At 44.8% G+C, this 19,047-nt stretch overlaps 1 protein-coding gene across 2 annotated transcripts in view; it reads left to right on the forward strand.

Moving 5' to 3' along the window:
• Window positions 1–19,047, forward strand: part of FNTB (farnesyltransferase, CAAX box, beta) — a 66,533-nt gene that overhangs the window by 34,195 nt on the left and 13,291 nt on the right. For both annotated transcript variants that reach the window (XM_057733303.1, XM_057733302.1), the window contains exons 5-9: window positions 2,473–2,619; window positions 2,721–2,804; window positions 8,479–8,565; window positions 14,342–14,471; window positions 17,815–17,947. In XM_057733303.1, the coding sequence (XP_057589286.1) occupies window positions 2,473–2,619; window positions 2,721–2,804; window positions 8,479–8,565; window positions 14,342–14,471; window positions 17,815–17,947 (581 nt within the window). The remainder of the gene's footprint in view (window positions 1–2,472; window positions 2,620–2,720; window positions 2,805–8,478; window positions 8,566–14,341; window positions 14,472–17,814; window positions 17,948–19,047) is intronic.

Raw genomic sequence — 19,047 nt, forward strand, 5'->3', positions numbered from 1 at the left:
GTTCTGCTGAATCAGATCTGCAGTTTGACAAGATCCTCAGGTAACTTCTCTGCACTGATACTTGGCTGTGCATTGGAGTCACATGGGGAATTTTTAAAACTCTTGCCACTTGGGCCCACCCTCAGCGACTCTGATTTAATTGGTATTAGGTGTGGCTTGGGCGTTGGGTTTTTTTTTAAAAAAAAACATCCCCAAAGTGATTCTAATTACACAGCAAAGACTTGTGATATTCAGACTTCATGTGTATCCACGTTTGGTAAAAACACAGAGGCCCAGCTCTTTCCTGCTTTAGCAAGTCTGGGTCTCTGTGTTCTTTATTAGTCCTCCAGTGATTCTGATACACACATTTGGGGTTTTTAAATCCTTGATCTGGAAGATGGTTTCCCACTTCGTTGGAAATCGTCACGTAAGCGAGAATGAGATGCCTTGCTGACTTGAAAGAAAATTGATCTACTAGAGCTTTCGGTCATATGACTGAGTGAGTGATTAATGAATACTTCTTTTTCACAAAATGTGCCGCTCTTGGTGTTTGCTCCGTGTTTCCCGCTTGCGATTTTTTTAAATTGGTGAATTTCTGGTCTCTAAGACAAGTTTTTCTTCCCCTTTGGATCGTTAGAAGTATCATTCACATTTTGCTTTTCAGAATTGCTAGGAGTTCTGCTCGCGCGCGACAGCTGGTAGCTTCATGGTCAGCTTGCCAGTTCCTTGAGGTACAAGTTGGAAAGCCTCTGGATCAGAATGTTCTATAGTACGGAAGTGTCTCAGGCTCAAGGAGAGCCCAAGCCCTGTTCCCCATATAGCCCTCAGTCAGTCAGATGCAGCCTGTCAGCTGGGAGCGGTTGGCGTGGAGGGGTGATTTAATGGTGCCTCTGGTACATTCAGATCCCAGCCCATTCCAGACATTAGGCTACAGGGTCAGGAGTATTGCATTTGCCGTAGTTCTGTCTTGGGAGCTGGGGAAGGGAATGGATGACTAGATGACTGTTTTCATTTTTCTTTTTTAAAATGTGCTGTTAAGTTTTATATCGGCCAAAAAAAACTTGTGATACAGAAAACTTTTGGTATGCTAGTGCAGCCAACTTTTTGTTAGACCAGGAGTTTATTAGCTATTTGTTTCTGGGAAGTAAGATTTGATGAAGGTGAAACGTTAGTAAAAAAAACTCATTTTTCTCTGCAAAAATTAATTGCTATTAAAAACATGTCACAGAACTGTCCTCCTTCTCTGATTATCAACGTCAGTCTCAATCCTTATGTTTCCTATGGTAAAATTTTGGGTGGAAAGTGAAGTGAGTGTGTATTGCTTTTAACCTGTGATGATTTCAGGGCTCTGCTGGGAAATCAGCAGCGTTTTCCATGGCTGTCCCTGCCCAGATAATGGCAGGTCTGAAACGGAAAGTAATCAAATATCACGTGGGAGAGCCGCAGTCAACGGCAGTCCACGCGTGTCTTAGAGGAGATTAAGTAGATTCTGTGTGATCTCTCTGGCCGAAGCAGATAAGAAAAAACGAGCAAAAAGAGCCCAGGAAAAGAAGGCTGTCTGAACACGAGGAGGGCACAGGGGTGCAGCGGGTTCTCTTAAACGAGGACTTGCCCTGAGAGGAAGCTGTGATCCTGCTACATTGTGGGGAAAGAGCTTGCGAACCAGGACTCTCCGGGGCACCCCTTTCCGATGAACTTCAGAGCACCTTAGACAAAGAGGGGCTGTCTTGGTTTCACAACTTCCGGGCGAACTGATGCCATGCTGGGAAGGAAGGGCGTGGAGGCCAACCCTCAGGGCACAGCTCCCCTCAGTGGAAGAGCGGGAGCCTCTGTGAGAGCGTCTCCAGAAGCCCGCAGCCCGGGGTGCCTGTTTGCGATGGGAGTCACCAGTGCTCAGGGTTGCCACAGGGCGCTGAGCATCCCTCTCGCATCCTCCCAACCGTGGAGGCAGACTATGGGAAGCTTGTTTCTTGTCAGTGATAAGAGTAAAAGTCAGTAGCCCGCTGGGGCTTAGGTGGCCATGGGAGGGAGAAGGCACTTCTTTAAAGAGTCCTGGCAGGCCTAGGCGATGGCTCTAGACCAGGGTGGTTGCTGTGGGCAGAGGTGGTTGAATATCGCCCTGATTTAGGCAAAATCCAAAGCCTGGGGAGTAGCCCAAAGGCAAGGAAAAGGGGCTGGTTCCACAGATCCAGGGTGGCAGATTGAGAGAAGAGTATGGGAAAGATCTGTGTCGGGCCTCATGTTCCTTGCTTCACAACTAGGCAGATGCTTAAATATGAAACGCAGGAGGGCATACACAGCTGATGACAGCAGGGTAGAGAATGAGGCCCTTTACAGGTGTTAACTGTATTTATGATATATTCACTAGGTGGGAGGGGAGGGGTTTCTTCCCTTTTGAGGAGGGCAGAGCCTTGGAAAGCATGGACTGGTGGAATTCCGTGTTTTGAAATTAATGCTGTCTGACTTTGTTTTTCCCTTTGGCCGTGTACTTAGCGTGTGTCAGTTCCTGGAGCTGTGTCAGAGCCCAGAAGGTGGCTTCGGAGGGGGCCCTGGCCAGTACCCACACCTTGCTCCCACGTACGCAGCAGTCAACGCGCTGTGCATCATTGGCACCGAAGAGGCCTATGACGTCATCAACAGGTACAGCCAAAGCCAGCGGGGCCGGACACCCAGCCGGGCTCCCGCCTGCCAACATGGCACTGATCATTGCTGTCTCCTACCTTCTCCTGTTCGTTTCTCAGAGAGAAACTCCTCCAGTACTTGTACTCGCTGAAGCAACCCGATGGCTCTTTTCTCATGCACGTTGGAGGTGAGGTGGATGTGAGGTGAGTGGGGCTTTTCTCAGGCTGCTGCGTCAGCAGATTCGCGGGCTTCTCTGCTGACAGAGTTGCCAAACCTGGGGAACAACACAAGGAAGCTGCTGCCTCGTGTCCCCGAACAACACGCAGAGGGACGTGTCAGTGACACGGTTCATGATCACTGCAAATACGATTCAGATGTCCTCGGGGCCACTGTCACTTGGCTTCTTTTATGTAAATGCCAAAATATACGTAACACAGAAACAAAATCAAATGCTTTTGTTTTAAAAATGAAAAATACATTTGTTTGGTATGAGATGATATACCATAAGATGTAAACTGTATAGTGTAAAATAATCTTTCATGCTCTGGGATGGGAAGGGAGAAGAAAGCCCAGCAGGTACTTAGTAAATATTTTCTGAATGAATTTGATGAAATCAGGAGAATGTTTAACCCCCGTGTGAGAGTTGCTTTGGGCGGTGCAGAAACCCTCAGGGCCCAGTGGAGTGTATGAAAAACTGTTGCATTAACTGATTGGAACCATTTGGCTCAAAATGATCGCTTTTCTTAAGAATTGTCTAATGTACCTGGCATGTAGGTTACTCACCTGGCAGGAGGTTGCCTACTAAGCATGTAGGGAATTCACTGAAGTAGTCTCTTCTCAAAGTTGGTGGACCATTGAGACTTTATACCAAATTATTATTCTTTAGTCTGATAAATACATTTTTTATGAGGTTTCTATATCAAAGCCATCTTAATGCCTGTTTGTAAATGTGTTTTCGTGTACACAACTTGATTCGTATTCTGGCTTACCTATTGATTTGAAGGTGTAAGGGAAGAACAAAACATTAAAGTTGTGGAGCACAAAATACATTGCATATAAAAGCAGGTAACCAGGCTGCAGAGACCTTCAGTGAAGGATTTTCTTCTGTCTGTAACCTGTCTGTTCAAACCATAGAATCAGACTAGGGGGTTTCCTAGGTGGCGCAGTGGTTAAGAATCCGCCTCCCAGTGCAGGGGACACGGGTTCGATCCCTGCTCCAGGAAGATCCCACATGCTGCGGAGCAACTAAGCCCGTGCGCCACAACTATTAGGCCTGTGCTTTGGAGCCCGTGAGCCACAACTGTTGAGCCCATGTGCCGCAACTACTGAAGCCCACGTGCCTAGAGCCCGTGCTCCGCAACAAGAGAAGCCACGGCAATGAGGAACCCGCGCACCACAATGAAGAGTAGTCCCCACTCACCGCAACTTAAGAAAGCCCACGCACAGCAGAAAAAAAAGACCCAACACAGCCAATAAAATAAATAAATAAATAAATTTATAAAAAAAAAAAGAATCAGACTAGGTATCTGGAAACCTAGGTACCTGGAAAACTGTTTCTCTACTCACAACACTTCTGGCATGAAATGTGGGGGTGTTTTTCCTCATACCAAGAGTTAACGCAGACACCATAGGTTAAGGGCTCAGTCCCACAAGACTGCCCCCACTTCAGACGACAGTCACAAGTAGTGGGTTCCCAGGTTACCCACACTTCTGCCTGACTTGGCTACAGATCAGGAGTTCCCATGATCCCTTCCTCAGTTCAGTAATTTGCTAGGACAGCTCAGAGAACTCAGGAAAGTTTTTTACTATTACTAGTTCATTATAAAGGATGTTATAAAGAATACAAATGAACAGCCACATTGAAGGGGTATATAGGGTGAGGACTGGAAAGGTCCAGAGCATAGAAGCTTCTGTCCTCGTGATGTCTGGGTGTGACACCCTCCCGACAGGCACAGGGATGTGTCCACCAACCCAGACGCTCTGCAAACGCTTTCATCTAGGGTTTTTTTGGAGGTTCCATTATGGAGCCATGATTGATGAACTCATCGGCCATTGATGGTTAACTCAGCCTTCTGGGGAGTGGGCCTGAAAGTTCCAACCCTGGAATGCCATGGTTGGTTCCTCTGGCAACCAGCCCCCATCCTCCAGGAGTCATCTTGTTAGTATAAACTCAGGTATGGTCGAATGAGGCATGTTATGAATAACAAGACTCTCCTATCACCCATCACTCAGGAAATTCCTAGGGTTTTATGAGCTGTGTGCTGAGAAGACCAAATGTATGTTTCTTATTATATCACAATATCTCGGTATCTGTTGTTAAAAGATAAATGGAGGCGTGTTAAAAATTTTATGAATTTATTTGAGCAAAAATTGATTCGAAGGAGGCAGCGTCCCATCTAGCAGCTCTGAGGAGCTGTACCGAATGAGAAACTTTTATAGGCAGAAGGGAGCGGGGACAAGGAAGTTATACCAGGCAAAAAAGAGGGCTGGCTATATCTACCAGGCAGATCACCTCACTAGTTCTGATCAGGTGATTTCTGATTGACTGCTTTAAGATTCCATTTCTGGGAGAGCAGAAACCGTAAGGAAGTCTCAGGTTGGCAATGTGGAGTTTAGCATAAGGGATCCCTTTTGGGCTTGTTGTCTTGTTTCTAACACTGTATATGCCAGTGAAGCCAATATAACTATTGAGGAAAAGTAGTATTGTGTTGACATCTTGAGAAAAAAGTTAAAAAAGGTTTTTCCCCCTCTCGGTCACTGTATTTTCATCCTGTTCTATAGATACTCCAAATTTAGCTTTTTAAAGTTTCCTGAGATTGTAGGCAAAAGCAAACAAACCCTGGCATGATCGCTTTGGCATTTTATCGTGTACCTTTTTCAGATATGATTATTCTCTAACTTATTCGTTCTGGCTCCAGTTTCCTACTGTGTTCCTGTTCACGTCTGCTAGACAGATGCGAGGAAGCTCCCCCGATAAAACAGATTTGTTTCACTGAAGAGCACTACAGCCATATCCCTCCCCTGCCCAAGCTCCTCTGGTCTTGTTCTGCCACTCAAGCCATGCTTTTCATTTACAGAGGATTCAAGATGTGAATGATGGATGAAATCCAGCAGGTCTCATGCAGTTTCCCTGCTTTGCGTGGTTTCTAGTGTCGCAGTTCTACCAGTTTTCACTTGGTCTTCCTTTAATTGTCTTTTCCTGGAAGCGTCAGCAGTGGCCCCTCAGTGCTGTTGAGTGGATTTGACCTGAAGAGAAGCAGCAGTTGATGGGGACAGTTTGGCATCTGGAGGCCAGCTTGTCTCATTTTGGTGAGACAGAACTGGCCTCTTGATCTTCCAGGTCTGTCACAGCTCCTCCTAGTTTCTGAGATGAGCGTATTCAGGCATTCACAGCTCCTGTGGACTGCCACTCATCCAACAGCAATAAACTCATAGCCAGCACTATTTTGTCTTTTTTCCCCTCAGTTCTTAAGAAAGGAGTAATTATTTACTCCTGACTTCCTAATTTAGGTTATATAACCTGGAGCATTCTGGGAGAGTAGGGGGAGATAGGGACCCAGCATTTGCAAAAGTTTCAGTGACAGGGCATAGAGTGTGTTCAGGAAAGGAGAAGCTCAGCGTTGCTGTAGTGCAGAGGGCCTGGTGGGCAGGGGGAGGAATGGAGCTGGAAGGCCAGGCTGGGAATAGCCTGAGGGGCCCCGAAGTCTCCTTGAGAAGTCTGAAATTTATTTTTTTAAGATATTTATTTTGGTTGCACTGGGTCTTAGTTGCGGCTTGCTGCCTCCTTAGTTGTGGCACACGGGCTCCTTAGTTGTGGCACGTGAACACTTAGTTGTGGCATGCATGTGGGATGCATGGGTCAAACCCAGGCCCCCTGCATTGGGAGCACAGAGTCTTAACCACTGCACCACCAGGGAAGTCCTGAGAAATCTGGAGTTTATTTTCAGGGTAGTGGGAAGCCACTGACAGGTTTTAAGTAGGGAGTGACACGATCTGATTTGTGTTTTATTAGAAGTTCTGCAGTCGCAGTGAATAGATTATAGTGTTTTAGTGGAAATCCTCTGGTTTCAGAGCTGGAGGGAGGAAGACCAGACAGGAGACTGACCCAGGTTAATGGTGACTTGAGTTTGGATGACAGCAGAGAGGATGGAGGATAGTGGACAAATTTGAGAATGGATGGAGGGAGAGAGGAAGAAGATGCTTGGAAAAGGTGTGTTTTGTTCATTTCCCGTCTCAGTATGCGATCTGGCAGCAGGTCTCGGGTCTTCCATTTACGAGGCAGACCGCACTGTGTTGGCTGCCTCCCTACCTCAGAGGTTATGTTCAGAGTCAAGAGCAAATACTTTTGAGGCCCTTTGAGAGGCTCGAGACTGAGAGCAGCTAGGTCAGGCTTTGGAAGTTAGCTTACGGTAGATGATAACACTTGGCAGAAAGGACTCTTGCGTGCTTCTGATGCCTGCTGGCATAGCTCCGCTTCTGCTGTGCCCTCGGCCAGCGTGAGCAGGCTGATAAAAATGCCGGGAGGAGAATGATGGGTACAGCCCGCTGGAATGCCTCAGTACACTTGGCTTAGTGTTAAGTCCATAGGGAAGAATATGGAGGCTAGACCCTTCTTTTCCTCCCTTTCACATTCCTTAGGAGCCCTTCGAAAAAGGATCTGTAAAAAGAATGAGAACAAACTGGTTTTGTCCTCAACATAAAATGAAGCTGAGATGTTGGATGTTTGAAAAGAGTACAGGAGGGCAGAAAAGACAGTTCGTAGACATGCTCCATAATAGAGGGAGAGGCTGAAATAAAATGTGTCTTGGGACCTCCCTGGTGGCGCAGTGGTTAAGAATCCGCTTGCCAATGCAGGGGACATGGGTTCGAGCCCTGGTCCTGGAAGATCCCACATGCTGGGAGCAGCTAAGCCCACGAGCCACAATTACTGAGCTCACGTGCTGCAACTACTGAAGCCCGAGTGCCTATAGCCCGTGCTCCACAACAAGAGAAGCCACTGCAGTGAGAAGTCTATGCACCACAACGAAGAGTAGCCCCCACTTGCCACAACTAGAGAAAGCCCGTGCACAGCACCAAAGACCCAACAGTCAAAAAATAAATATTATAAATAAATAAATAATCAACCAACCCATCATTAAAAAAAAAAAATGTGTCCTGAGAAGAATTAAGGCTGGCAGAATGGAATGGTAAGAATTGTTCTAAAGGATAACATGGGGGAAAAAAAAAAGACATGTTCTTTCTTTTCCCTTTACAGTGTGTGTCTGTGTGTACTGGTGGGGTGCTTGAAATCAAAACTGTTTTCTCCCTCTAGAGGCCTAAGGAATAGATCTGAGTGGGCTCATCTATTCTGGTCCCCCTTGCCTGGTCTGAGGAGCCATTGTGGTCCGGCAGCCTGCTTTGGAGTGTGTCTGTTTGGAAAAAAATGCAGTTAACCTTTACTGTGTCCATGCCATAAACAGACAAGTCCTGGATCTAAAAACAGTACTGACAGCTGAGTGAATGAGCATGTCAGAAATACCTGAATGACAGCATGGAGTTTTGGGAGCCATTGTAGGTCTTTGAAAGAAGAGCTGAATTCACTGTCGACATGAATTGATATGGCCGTTATTTCGTCTGGAGGTTATTTGACCATGTGGAGGTAGGGAGAGTAGAATGTCATGTTCTTTCACTGAGGCTGTGCCGTGAGCAACTCTATCCAAATAGGATGTCAGTGCTCGTGGTTGGAGACCCAGGAGGACTGACCGTGGGCCGGGAGTGAGGACAGGTGATGATTACAGCTTACGAGGCAGAGAGCAATCCACCCAAAGAAGTTCAGTGAGCCTTGTTCAGGGTCTTCCTTAAAGCTTGACACTCTCCCGTCTATTTCTGTCCTTCCAGGAGTGCGTACTGTGCTGCCGCAGTAGCTTCTCTGACCAACATCATCACTCCAGACCTGTTTGAGGGCACTGCTGGGTGGATCGCAAGGTGAGAGAAGCTGGGATTTGTCCTGCCTCTTAGGCAGCAGGCGGTCAAGGCTTCTGAAAAAGAAAGAAAGTGCAGAAGGACCAGAAAGGAATATAAAATTACAAGAGTCTTATGGTTTGAAGGACTGTGCACTTCAAAAATACTTTAAAGGTTTTCTTTTTTTCCAGACGTTCTTTAATGTGATTGGCAAGGATCAAAACCTTGGGTAAAAACAGTATTGGCCAGAATCTAAATGGATTTAAACCAGCTTGGAGAGCAGTTTGGAAATATCTTAAAGATGCCCTTGCCAGTGACCCCCAAATTCCACTCCTCCAGAAACTCACACCACGTGCATGAGAGAGACAGACATAGGGCTTGTTTACAGTAGTTCGAAGCTGGAGACAGATGAAATGTTCATAAGCACGAGATGGAGAAGCTGAGCTGTGGTGTAGTCACATTAGAATATAATACAGCAATGAAAGCGAATGAACTAGCGCTACGTGTATCAATATGGGTGAATCTCAAGAACACTGTTGAGTGGGAAGAAAAAGCTGTTAAACATGCACATCAGCACGTTTGCTTAAAATGTGAAAACGTGGAACAATTCTGTATTGTTTATGGGAAGAATCGCATATGGTAATATAAAAATATGCTGGGAAGGATAAAGACCAAATTCAGGGTGGGTGGTTACTTCTGGGGAGAAAGCAAAGAAAATGAGATTAAGGGAAGTCTGTACTTCTACTTAGGAGACTTCAGTTGTATTTGTAATTGTTTGTTTAAAATAAAACCTGAAATGCATATGGCTAACTCAAAGCTAGGTGTTAGGTACGTGTATGTTCTATATATTATTTGCTATACTTTCCAGGATCCTTCAGATTATTTCATAATTTAAAAATTATGAAAGGTATAGTAGATTTATATGTACTATTGAGGAATTATATCCAAGCTGTATTGTTTTATTTTTTACATTTTAATTTTTATCAAAGTAGAACCTATTACTATGAAAATATAATTTTCAGCTAAACCAAATGATACACTATGATCGTGTTTACTTTTTTGTGTAACTTTTACATTCTTAGAATTAATCATTATCTCTTAATTCCCAAATTTTCTGCCAGAGCTATAAAATTACTCTCAATACAAACACTTCAGGTAATGGGTCAGTTCTCTTTGGGGGGTGTGTGTGTGTGTGTGTGTGTGTGCACACGTGCGTTTTGAGCTATCCCTCCGGGGGCCTCTGCCCTCCTGCTTCAGTCTGGACAGATTGCTCTCAGCTTGCTGCACAGCAGGCATCCAGAAGCTTCCTTTCCGCATGAAATTCGGTTCACTTTTCTGCTTTATTAAAGCCCTTGCCCTCCTTTTTCTTGATGTACTTCCTCCTTTTAATGAATCACATATTCCAGCAGATCCCAAAAAAGAGAACTCAGGAGGTACATTTTGAAGATGTTGCATATATTTTTATTCTAGTCTCACACTTGATTTATAGTTTATTTGGTTAGAGACTTCGAAGTTGGGAACCGTATAAATTGTATTCCTTCAGAATTTTAAGCATTGCTCCAGCATCTTCTGGCTTTCACTGTCATTGTTAGCAAGGCTGACAGTAGTGATGAGCAGTGTTTACTAGGACTTGGTATGTAGTACTCGGTGGTAAGGGAGCTATGGTTTAAAGATTGAGAGTGTAGCTTTTTGAGCTAGACTGCCTGGGTGTGGTTCTTCTTTATACTTCCTGTTTCTCAGTTGAGAGTTCCCATATTTTCATTCATTACAAGTATATTTTTCTCCACTTCATTGAGGTAAATATAAAATTATAATATCTGCTTTAAAATTCTTGCTTGGTCATTTTGACATCTGGCTGTCTTGGAGTTGACATGTCACATTTGCCTGAGTGCCTATGTCAGGTAATATTTGGATTTTATCACCCTGGACATCATGATGTCATGTTGTAGAGACTGGATTCTGTTAGATTGCTTTAAAGAGTATTGATATTTTTCTTTTAGCAGGCAGTCAGCTTGGTTAGACACTCCTCAGTGGGCAGGGGCTCAGGTCTGGAATCAGTTCTTGGTCAGAAGCTGCTTTCACTTTGCCCAGTGCATGTGTGAATCAGAGTCAGGTAGAAACCTGAGCAAAGTTTCAACATGGAATTTGGGTTTTCCTTCTCTGGCTCTCCTCCTCCTGGGATTCCTCCTTAATTTCTGTCAGCCTGGCTCTTCTTGCCAGAAAGGTGGTGGGCTTTCTGTTAGCTTCAGCTGCCTTCCCCTCACCTGCTGCTTCCACTGTTGGGTGACTGTAGCCATCCTCAGGGCACGTCAGGAAGAAAAAACATAGGGTGGGGGAGGGGAGGGACCGATGGCTCCAGCTTTGCAATCCCCAGCTTTTTTCAGTTTGCTGAGCCCTCAGAAGGTTGTTCTAGTGTGTTTTGTCCAGAGCGTGTAGTTGTTATTTGCAGGATTGGTTTGTTAGGCACTTGCTAGACATGAAACTGACTGCCTGGGTTTGAAGCCCGGTTTTGTCATTTATTAGCTTTGTGCCTTGGACAAGTTGTTTAACGTCTCCGTGTCATATTTTCCTTATATGTCAAATGATGGGATATTGAATTTGATATTAAGCTGATATAAAGAAATTAAGTGACCAAAACCTGTTATGGTAAAACCACTGTGCTTTACTGCCTCCCAGTCCACTGTATTCCCAATTCATTGTTTGTTTTTGTTTTGTTTCTCTTATTCTTGCTGTTTGGAAAATTCATGATGATGAACCATGCTGTGGATTTTTTTTGTTCATTTTGCTGGGCACTCAGCAGATATCTTCAATCTAGAATTGCCTGCACTTTACTTCTAAAAACTTTATTATTTCTTTGACAATTTCTTCCCTTCCATTTTCTTAGTTTGTTCTTTGTATAGCATCCTAGAAGTAGAATTCATCTTTGAATTTTTCAAAAAATTTCTGCCTATCCATCTCGTAGTCTTTCTTATTATACTTTCTAAGAGATTCCCTCACCTTTTATCTTCTAATCTTTCCGTTGAGTTTTATTTCTGCAGTTCTATTTTAATTTTCCAGAGCTTATTTTTAATCTCCATTTATAAAGAAAAAGAATACTTCTTTTTTATATACGCTCCTGTTCTTGTTTTGGGGATATTTGTCCTTGCAGTACTTTTATTTTGTATAATATTTTATCTGAAGACATTACGTAAAGTTTAGCGCTGCTCCCTGCATTATTTCCTTCAATTTATTTTTATTTGTTTTATTTTTGTTTCATGTTTTACATAAAAGTCTCTTTCACGTAAGAGACTTTGCTCAAATGTCTGTTTAAAAGTCAGGTGATAAAAGCTATGTGTGCCAGGGTGGGCTGAGATGCAGCCATTCATGGGGGAATTGTCATATATCAGTATCTGTAGGGTTTTTTCCTTGGGCTTATCTGTTTCCCTAGGGAAGCATCTTCCAGATTCCTGGTTGGGGTATGAAGTTGGCATGCAGCTTTGTGAAATACTAGTAGGGAAAGGGGTTGAGGGTGCTTGTGCTCAGATCTTAGACTCACTTAATCCCTCTGCTCAGTACGGTGCCTCCGCCTGCTCTCAGCTGTGCTAGAAATCCTGGAATTCAGTTCCTCTTCATTCAGCCTCTGAAACCTCCCATCTTCTGCTGGGTACCTGGAGGTATAACTGATTCTTTTATACATTTACCATCAGCCACCTTGGTTCAGACACATCCCACTCTAGGCGTACCTTGTGTTCCTCAGCTTGTCATCAGAGTATATCACTGTGCTTTCTGTTTCTTCTGCCCTCCTTTCCTCCCAAGGCTGGTGTAGGTTTCTCGGTTCTGTTAAATCAGGTACATCTTTTCTCTCTCCTTTTCCAGCTTTCACAATTTTGTTATCTCCTGTCTGTATTCATATCCTCTCCTATTCTCTTTACCCTTGTGGGTTTATCCTTTTTAAAAATTGCTTTACTTTCATATTACTGGGTTCTTGCGTTCAATCCGTTATATTTAGCTAGAAGATACTCCCAAAGAATTTTCCTAAAGTGCCCTCATGCATGTAAAAACAAAGGGGTGGAAAGTGGAATATGTAAATAAATGTATATTGTGTGTGTGTGTGTGTGTGTCCACGTGTGTATATATGGAGAGAGAGAGAGTCTGAGACATGGAAACTAACAATGGTCACTGCTGGTGAGAGGAACTAGGAGGCCAGGCTCAGCAGGAGTCATAACTTTTTACTGTTTGTTCTTTTATAGTTTTCTTTTTTTAACTCAAAAAACATTTTTAAAGGTAAGTAAGAAAAGTTAAAAAAAAGAGGTCCCTTGCATATTCTTCACTAATCAGACCTTTCAAACTTGAGCTGTTCCTATGCTGCATGAAGCCAAATGCACTGGAAAGAAAACTCAGATTGAGTGTCTTTGGGTGGCGGCGGGCTCGGGGGATGGAGGATGCTGAAGAATCCGTTCAGGGGACGGTAGCCAGTCTTTGACTCTGCACCCTGCGCTATGATCTCCCTGGGCCTCGGGCCTCTCTGAAAAAGGACTCTCCTTTAACGAGAGGTGCCTGGAAGACAGGAGGTATTACAGCTTCCTTTCTCTTCCACCTGTAAGTTGGATTAAGTGCTCATCCACCTGTGCACCTGTCAGGATTCGTGAGGCAGACACACTTGTAGGGAGTGTGACTCTGTGTACATACTTGTAGATCACTGGAAGTAAAGTTCTATGTTCTATGAAAATATGCTGAAAAGAAAATTTCTTTATTTCACAGATAAAAGATCTTTATTATAGACAAGCAAAAAGAAAACCTGAACCACTTGTAATCTACCACTAACCACTTATTTGCTATGTGTTTCCAGAATTCCAGAAAAATCATGCAGTACATTATCATTTTATAACTTTCTCATGTAATGTATTTGTAACATTTTTAAGTATACTTCTGTGGTGTCATTTTAAGTGACTGTGTAGTATTCTGTTATACGGATATACCATAATTTATATAACCAGTCCCTTACTATTGAACTTCTGAGTTGTTTCTAATATTTCACTGTTATAGATGGGAATACAGTAAACATTCTTATAATCTGATCTTTGGACATATTCTTACTTACTTTGTAGGTTTAATTCCTAGAAATTACCCTATATTGCTGGGCCAAAGATTACGCATGTTTTTATGACTAGAAAATACACTCTTAATATATAGTCTAATCCCAAATAATAATTATTATAATAATAGAGTAATTTGAAAATATAGGAAATTGTAATTTTAAAAAATAAGCTTACTTTGAATAGTTACAAAGGTATATATGCTCCCCATAGAAACTTTATTGAAAATACAGAAAAATAGAGGAAAAAACAACAGTAGACATGTACTAAAAGATAACCAGAATTAGCAATTATTTTTCAATTTTATTTTAACCTGATGGTTATCACACTATACATATGATTTTATAACTTTTTCTAAAAATTAAGGATTTGAGGTACTGTGTTACATTAGTAGCATATGAGTTTCCTTGTTTTTTGGGGGGGGGAGGGGAATGGCATTTCTAAAAGTTGGCATCTTTCCATTCATACTTGCAATGTAGTTTGTTTTTTTAATAGTAGTATAGTTGATTTATAATGTTGTGTGAGTTTCTGGTGTGCAGCAAAGTGATTCAGTTTTATATATACTTTTTCATATTCTTTTTCATTACAGCTTATCACAGGATATTGAATATAGTTGCAGAGGCTTATGCATTAAACTGAGCAAACTCATCCTTTGCCATCCAGGGCGGTCCTGCACTTGTGCTCATTGGTTGACACTCAGTGTGCTTTTCTCATTCTCCTCCCAGGTGTCAGAATTGGGAAGGTGGAATTGGCGGGGTGCCAGGGATGGAAGCCCATGGTGGCTATACTTTCTGTGGCCTGGCGGCACTGGTCATCCTCAAGAAAGAACGGTTCTTGAACTTGAAGAGCTTATTAGTGAGTACTTGGTGATCCATCTTCCTCTCAGGCCCCAGGCCTCTGAAGTGTGACTGCTCAGATATGCTGGCTTCAGGGACGGTTTGGCCATGGGAAGGGCTAACAGTTCCTGCCTTGAGCTGTGAACTAACAGTCCTTAATGAAGCTTCAGATGCAGTTGTTGGAGCACCAGGCACTGTTCTGAGAAAGTGCAAGGGATGAACATCTATTCTTGGTCTCGTCTCTCTTCTTCCTGCCTTTCCATCTACCTGCTCTGAACTTTCTGCATAGTATGTTAGGCCAACTCCAGAGGCTTCTCAAGTCCCTCAGACATGTGGTATGGGCCACAGTACCTTCATCCTACTTCTAAGGAAAGTATAGCTTCAGTCTCTTAAAATTAGAGGTTATCATGTGTCTTAGAAAGATTCTACTGGGAGAAGAAGTTATGAGAAGAGCTTAGAGGCATTTTGAAGCCAAGCTTTTATTACCTACCACACTATGTGAACATTTAGTAACTATGTTTACGTGAGCTGGGCACAGCCGGGTAAGGCTCCGAGCAGGTGGGCCAGGCATTTATGTCTCGACTCCAAGCTCTTTCCCAACATTCAGAATGAACTCAGCACAGTCAGCTTCAGAGACTTGTTAGATCATAGCTAAATTATCATTGGCGGCCTGGTATACACACACACATACACACACATGCACAAAGAGCCACCATAGAGCTCTCTTTGGGGAAGCATTTATTCTCTGACCATGACCTCAAAGCAAACCAGCTGCGGCTGACATTCATCCCCTCTCCCCAAGTTCAGATATCAGGTTCCCATCATAGGAACCATTGTGAGACCTATCATGAGCTTCTAAGACAGTTTCTGTTATACTCTATACAAGTATGACCAGCAGCATTTTGTCCTCACCTTTAGGAAGCCTCCTATAGCATACTCTTCTTTTTTTTTTTTTTTTTTTTAATAAATAAATTTATTTATTTCTTGGCTGAGTTGGGTCTTTGTTGCACATGGGCTTTCTTTAGTTGTGGTGAGTGAGGGCTACTCTTTGTTGTGGTGTGCGGGCTTCTCATTGTGGTGGCTTCTCGTTGCAGAGCACGGGCTGTAGGCACACAGGCTTTAGTAGTTGTGGCACACAGGCTCAATAGTTGTGGCACATGGGCTTAGTTGCTCTGCAGCATGTGGGATCTTCCTGGACCAGGGATGGAACCTGTGTCCCCTGCATTGGCAGGTGGATTCTTAACCACTGCATCACTGGGAAATTCCAGCATACTCTTCTTGGAGGTTCTTAAAGCCTTGATAGCTTATGCCAAAATGGCCAAGTTTGTGTAGACTTAGAGTTTATCAGACATTTTAAAATCTGATAACCACCATGGTGTGAAACATAAAAGCCCCATCTCCCAGGCCGAAATAAGGAATAAGCAAATGCCTCAGTTACAGTAACAGTGTTCAGGATTTGAACCCTGTCTCTGCCACTTCATGGCCATGTAACCTGGGGAAAATTCTGTAATCTGTTTTAACTTCAGCTTTTTTCCTTTGTAAGGTAGAGGTAACAGTTCTTTAAAGGTCAAAGGAGAGAACACGTATAAACAGCCTGGTACATAGTAGGTGTGTCCTTCTTACCCAGACTGCTCCCTCCCCTCTGTTTGCTCTGGGAGAACTAGGCCCCGTATCTGAAGGATTTTATGAATTCACGTAGGCAAGGGAAACAGGATATATCCATGGGCTGGGACTTCCTAGGTGGGGCAGTGGTTAAGAATCCGCCTGCCAATACAGGGGATATGGGTTCGAGCCCTGGTCCAGGGAGATCCCACATGCCACAGAGCAGCTAAGCCTGTGTGCCACAACTACTGAGCCTGTGTCCTAGAGCCCACGAGCCACAACTACTGAAGCCCGTGCGCCTAGAGCCTGTGCTCCGCAACAAGAGAAGCCACCACAATGACAAGCCCCTGCACTGCAATGAAGAGTAACCCCTGCTTGCCACAACTAGAGAAAGCCCACGCACAGCAACAAAGACCCAAAGCAGCCAAAAATAAATGTTTAAAAAAAAAGGAATATATGCATGGGCTTAGGCACTGGAAAAAATTAATTAGTCTGGCTTAGAAACACATAATCTGTGGGGTAAGTGAAAATGAAGAATGGACTCCTTACCATAGTGCCTGTTTCCTTGAGTAATGCTCAGCCTACTTGCTTTAAATGGCATTGGTCCTGAAGCACCGGTTCATTTAAGACTGGCTGGGGATATGTTAGTGCCTGCGCCTGCAGTATAGTTTTTGGGTGTCTTTTTAAGTATTTTGGATTGTGACTCTCTATGGGTGCGTGTTGCCTTGATCAGGGATATCATCTAAACTCTACGATTATTAATTAAAGGAGGGCTGGACTGCCCCTTCTAAAGAGGGTCCCTAGTGACTCCTCTTAGGAACTTGGTCTAGTAAGAACGTAGGTACAGGGGAAGTACTGTACTCTGTACCTTTCGATTTGGTGAGGCAGCTCCATGAGTCCCTGGGCGGTGGCTGGAGCTGCCTTGGAGGGCTGGGAGGGGAATGGAAATATTATCAGCTCAGCCAGTTGGTTCCGCTCTTTCCTCGAGGCCAAACCCTTGACTATCTCGATGTTCATAGTAGAGTGTGTTTAGAAAACTTGGAGATAAGCGAAGAATGCATCACGTGTGACCACTGAGTGACACCAGGAGCCATTTTACAGGTTCACAGTAAACTCTTCTTCTGTCAGCCAGCCAGTTTCCCCTGGAGCCGCAGAAAGGCTAGACCGCACAGAGGTATGCTCGTTCACCAGGGCCAGGGGCTTCTGCCCACAGTCCTGCGAGGCACGAGGGCCATGCTGAGAAACCTTGGATGAACTTCCTCAGGGGCCAAGTAAAAGTCGAGAACAGTTTGAGATCATCGGATGACTTGTAGCACAAAATTCCATTTATCAGCTTTTAATAAATTTCCCTGAGCAGGGAAAGTGGATAGAAATGAGCCACCAGTGGTCTGGCCTAAAACTTTGTCGTTAACGCCTTGTTTATTAAGAGACGGTCGCAGGTCTGCTTCCAGGCCAACTTGGCCCTTTTGTTCTGTCAGCACCAGAACCCACTTGGAACCTGGGAAAAGGGGGTGAGTTGTCTCTTAGCCCCCGAGCAGAGATCTACACTGGTTGCCTCGAGAGGGTTAGACTAGATATGGCACTGTAGCCTGTGGCAGTGAGGGCGAGGAAGTCCGAGGCCAGACACCAGAACTCGGGTGCCAAGAAGCCAAGTCATGGGACCCCTCCCTCCCTCATTTGGCCTCTGGAGAGCTGGTCTTGCTGGATTTCGTGTCCCTTTGAACCTACAGCTGCCTCTCCCTTCTCTGTCTCACTCTCAGCAATGGGTGACAAGCCGGCAGATGCGGTTCGAAGGTGGATTTCAGGGCCGCTGCAACAAGCTGGTGGACGGCTGCTACTCCTTCTGGCAGGCGGGGCTCCTGCCCCTGCTCCACCGCGCGCTGCATGCCCAAGGTGAGCCCGGGGCTGCTGGCGGGGCTGGGTGGCTCCCCTCGGCTGCTAACCAAGGCAGAGGCCAGGGCGCTTTGTTAGAGGGGTTGAAACAGGCTGTGTGTTCTGATTTTGAGTGCCCAGTGTGGACCCTCCTGCCTTAGGCTAGGATTTCGTCCTCGTGGTTTCAGGGTCACTGCTGCTGCACGCTGACTGTGGCCAGGGGAAGGTGGGTACCTGGCCTCACAGTGACTGCCACCTCAGCGGGATGTGAAACCAGTTTCTGATGCAGAGCTCCCTGTGTCATGTCACAACTGAAAACCCACACTGTGCACATGGTCACGCCAGTGACAGGCAGTTGCATAAAGGGGCAGAGAACCAGAACCGCTGGAACAAAGACCACCCTGCCTGGCTGGCCATGGTGGCCACCATTATAAGAGTTATGTTTTATTTATTTATTAATGATTGATTGATTGATTTGGTTGTGCTGGGTCTTAGTTGCAGCAGGCAGGCTCCTTAGTTGCGGCTCATTTGACTTCTTAGTTGTGGCATGTGGGCTCCTTCGTGTGGCAGGTGGGGTCCTTAGTTGCGGTTCGCCAGCTCCTTCATTGTGGCATGTGAACTCTTAGTTGCGGCATGCATGTGGGATCTAGTTCCCTGACGAGGGATCAAACCCGAGCCCCCTGCATTGGGAGCGTGGAGTCTTAACCACTGTGCCACCAGGGAGTCCCTAGAAGTGTTATATTTAAATTCACTGAAGAATCCTGGATGCTGGTTTGTGCCGGACACGTCCCCGCCCACCACTGGAATGGAGAGATCAGGTTCGTCTCTGCGGGGCCTCAGATGGGAATGCGAATCCAAGCAGTGAGACAGAGGGCAAACTCCTGAGAGCCTTCCCGCCTTCCCTTGTTGTCTCTCGAAATCTCAGGCCACGGGCTGCCTCCAGGATCATCTTTCTCATTTATTTTCTGTGAGGACAGGGTGTCTCTGAGGAAACCAGTGGGAGAGGGGAGGTCATGGCAGCCCTGCTGGGCTCTCATCTGCTCTTGGAGTGAGATCCCTTGGCCCAGAGGGAAGCTTTTCTTTGGACGTAGTAGCTGGGTTATTCATTGCTCAAATGTAGA

The sequence above is a fragment of the Hippopotamus amphibius genome, chromosome 4, assembly GCF_030028045.1.
Source record: "Hippopotamus amphibius kiboko isolate mHipAmp2 chromosome 4, mHipAmp2.hap2, whole genome shotgun sequence".
Lineage (NCBI taxonomy): Eukaryota > Metazoa > Chordata > Mammalia > Artiodactyla > Hippopotamidae > Hippopotamus > Hippopotamus amphibius.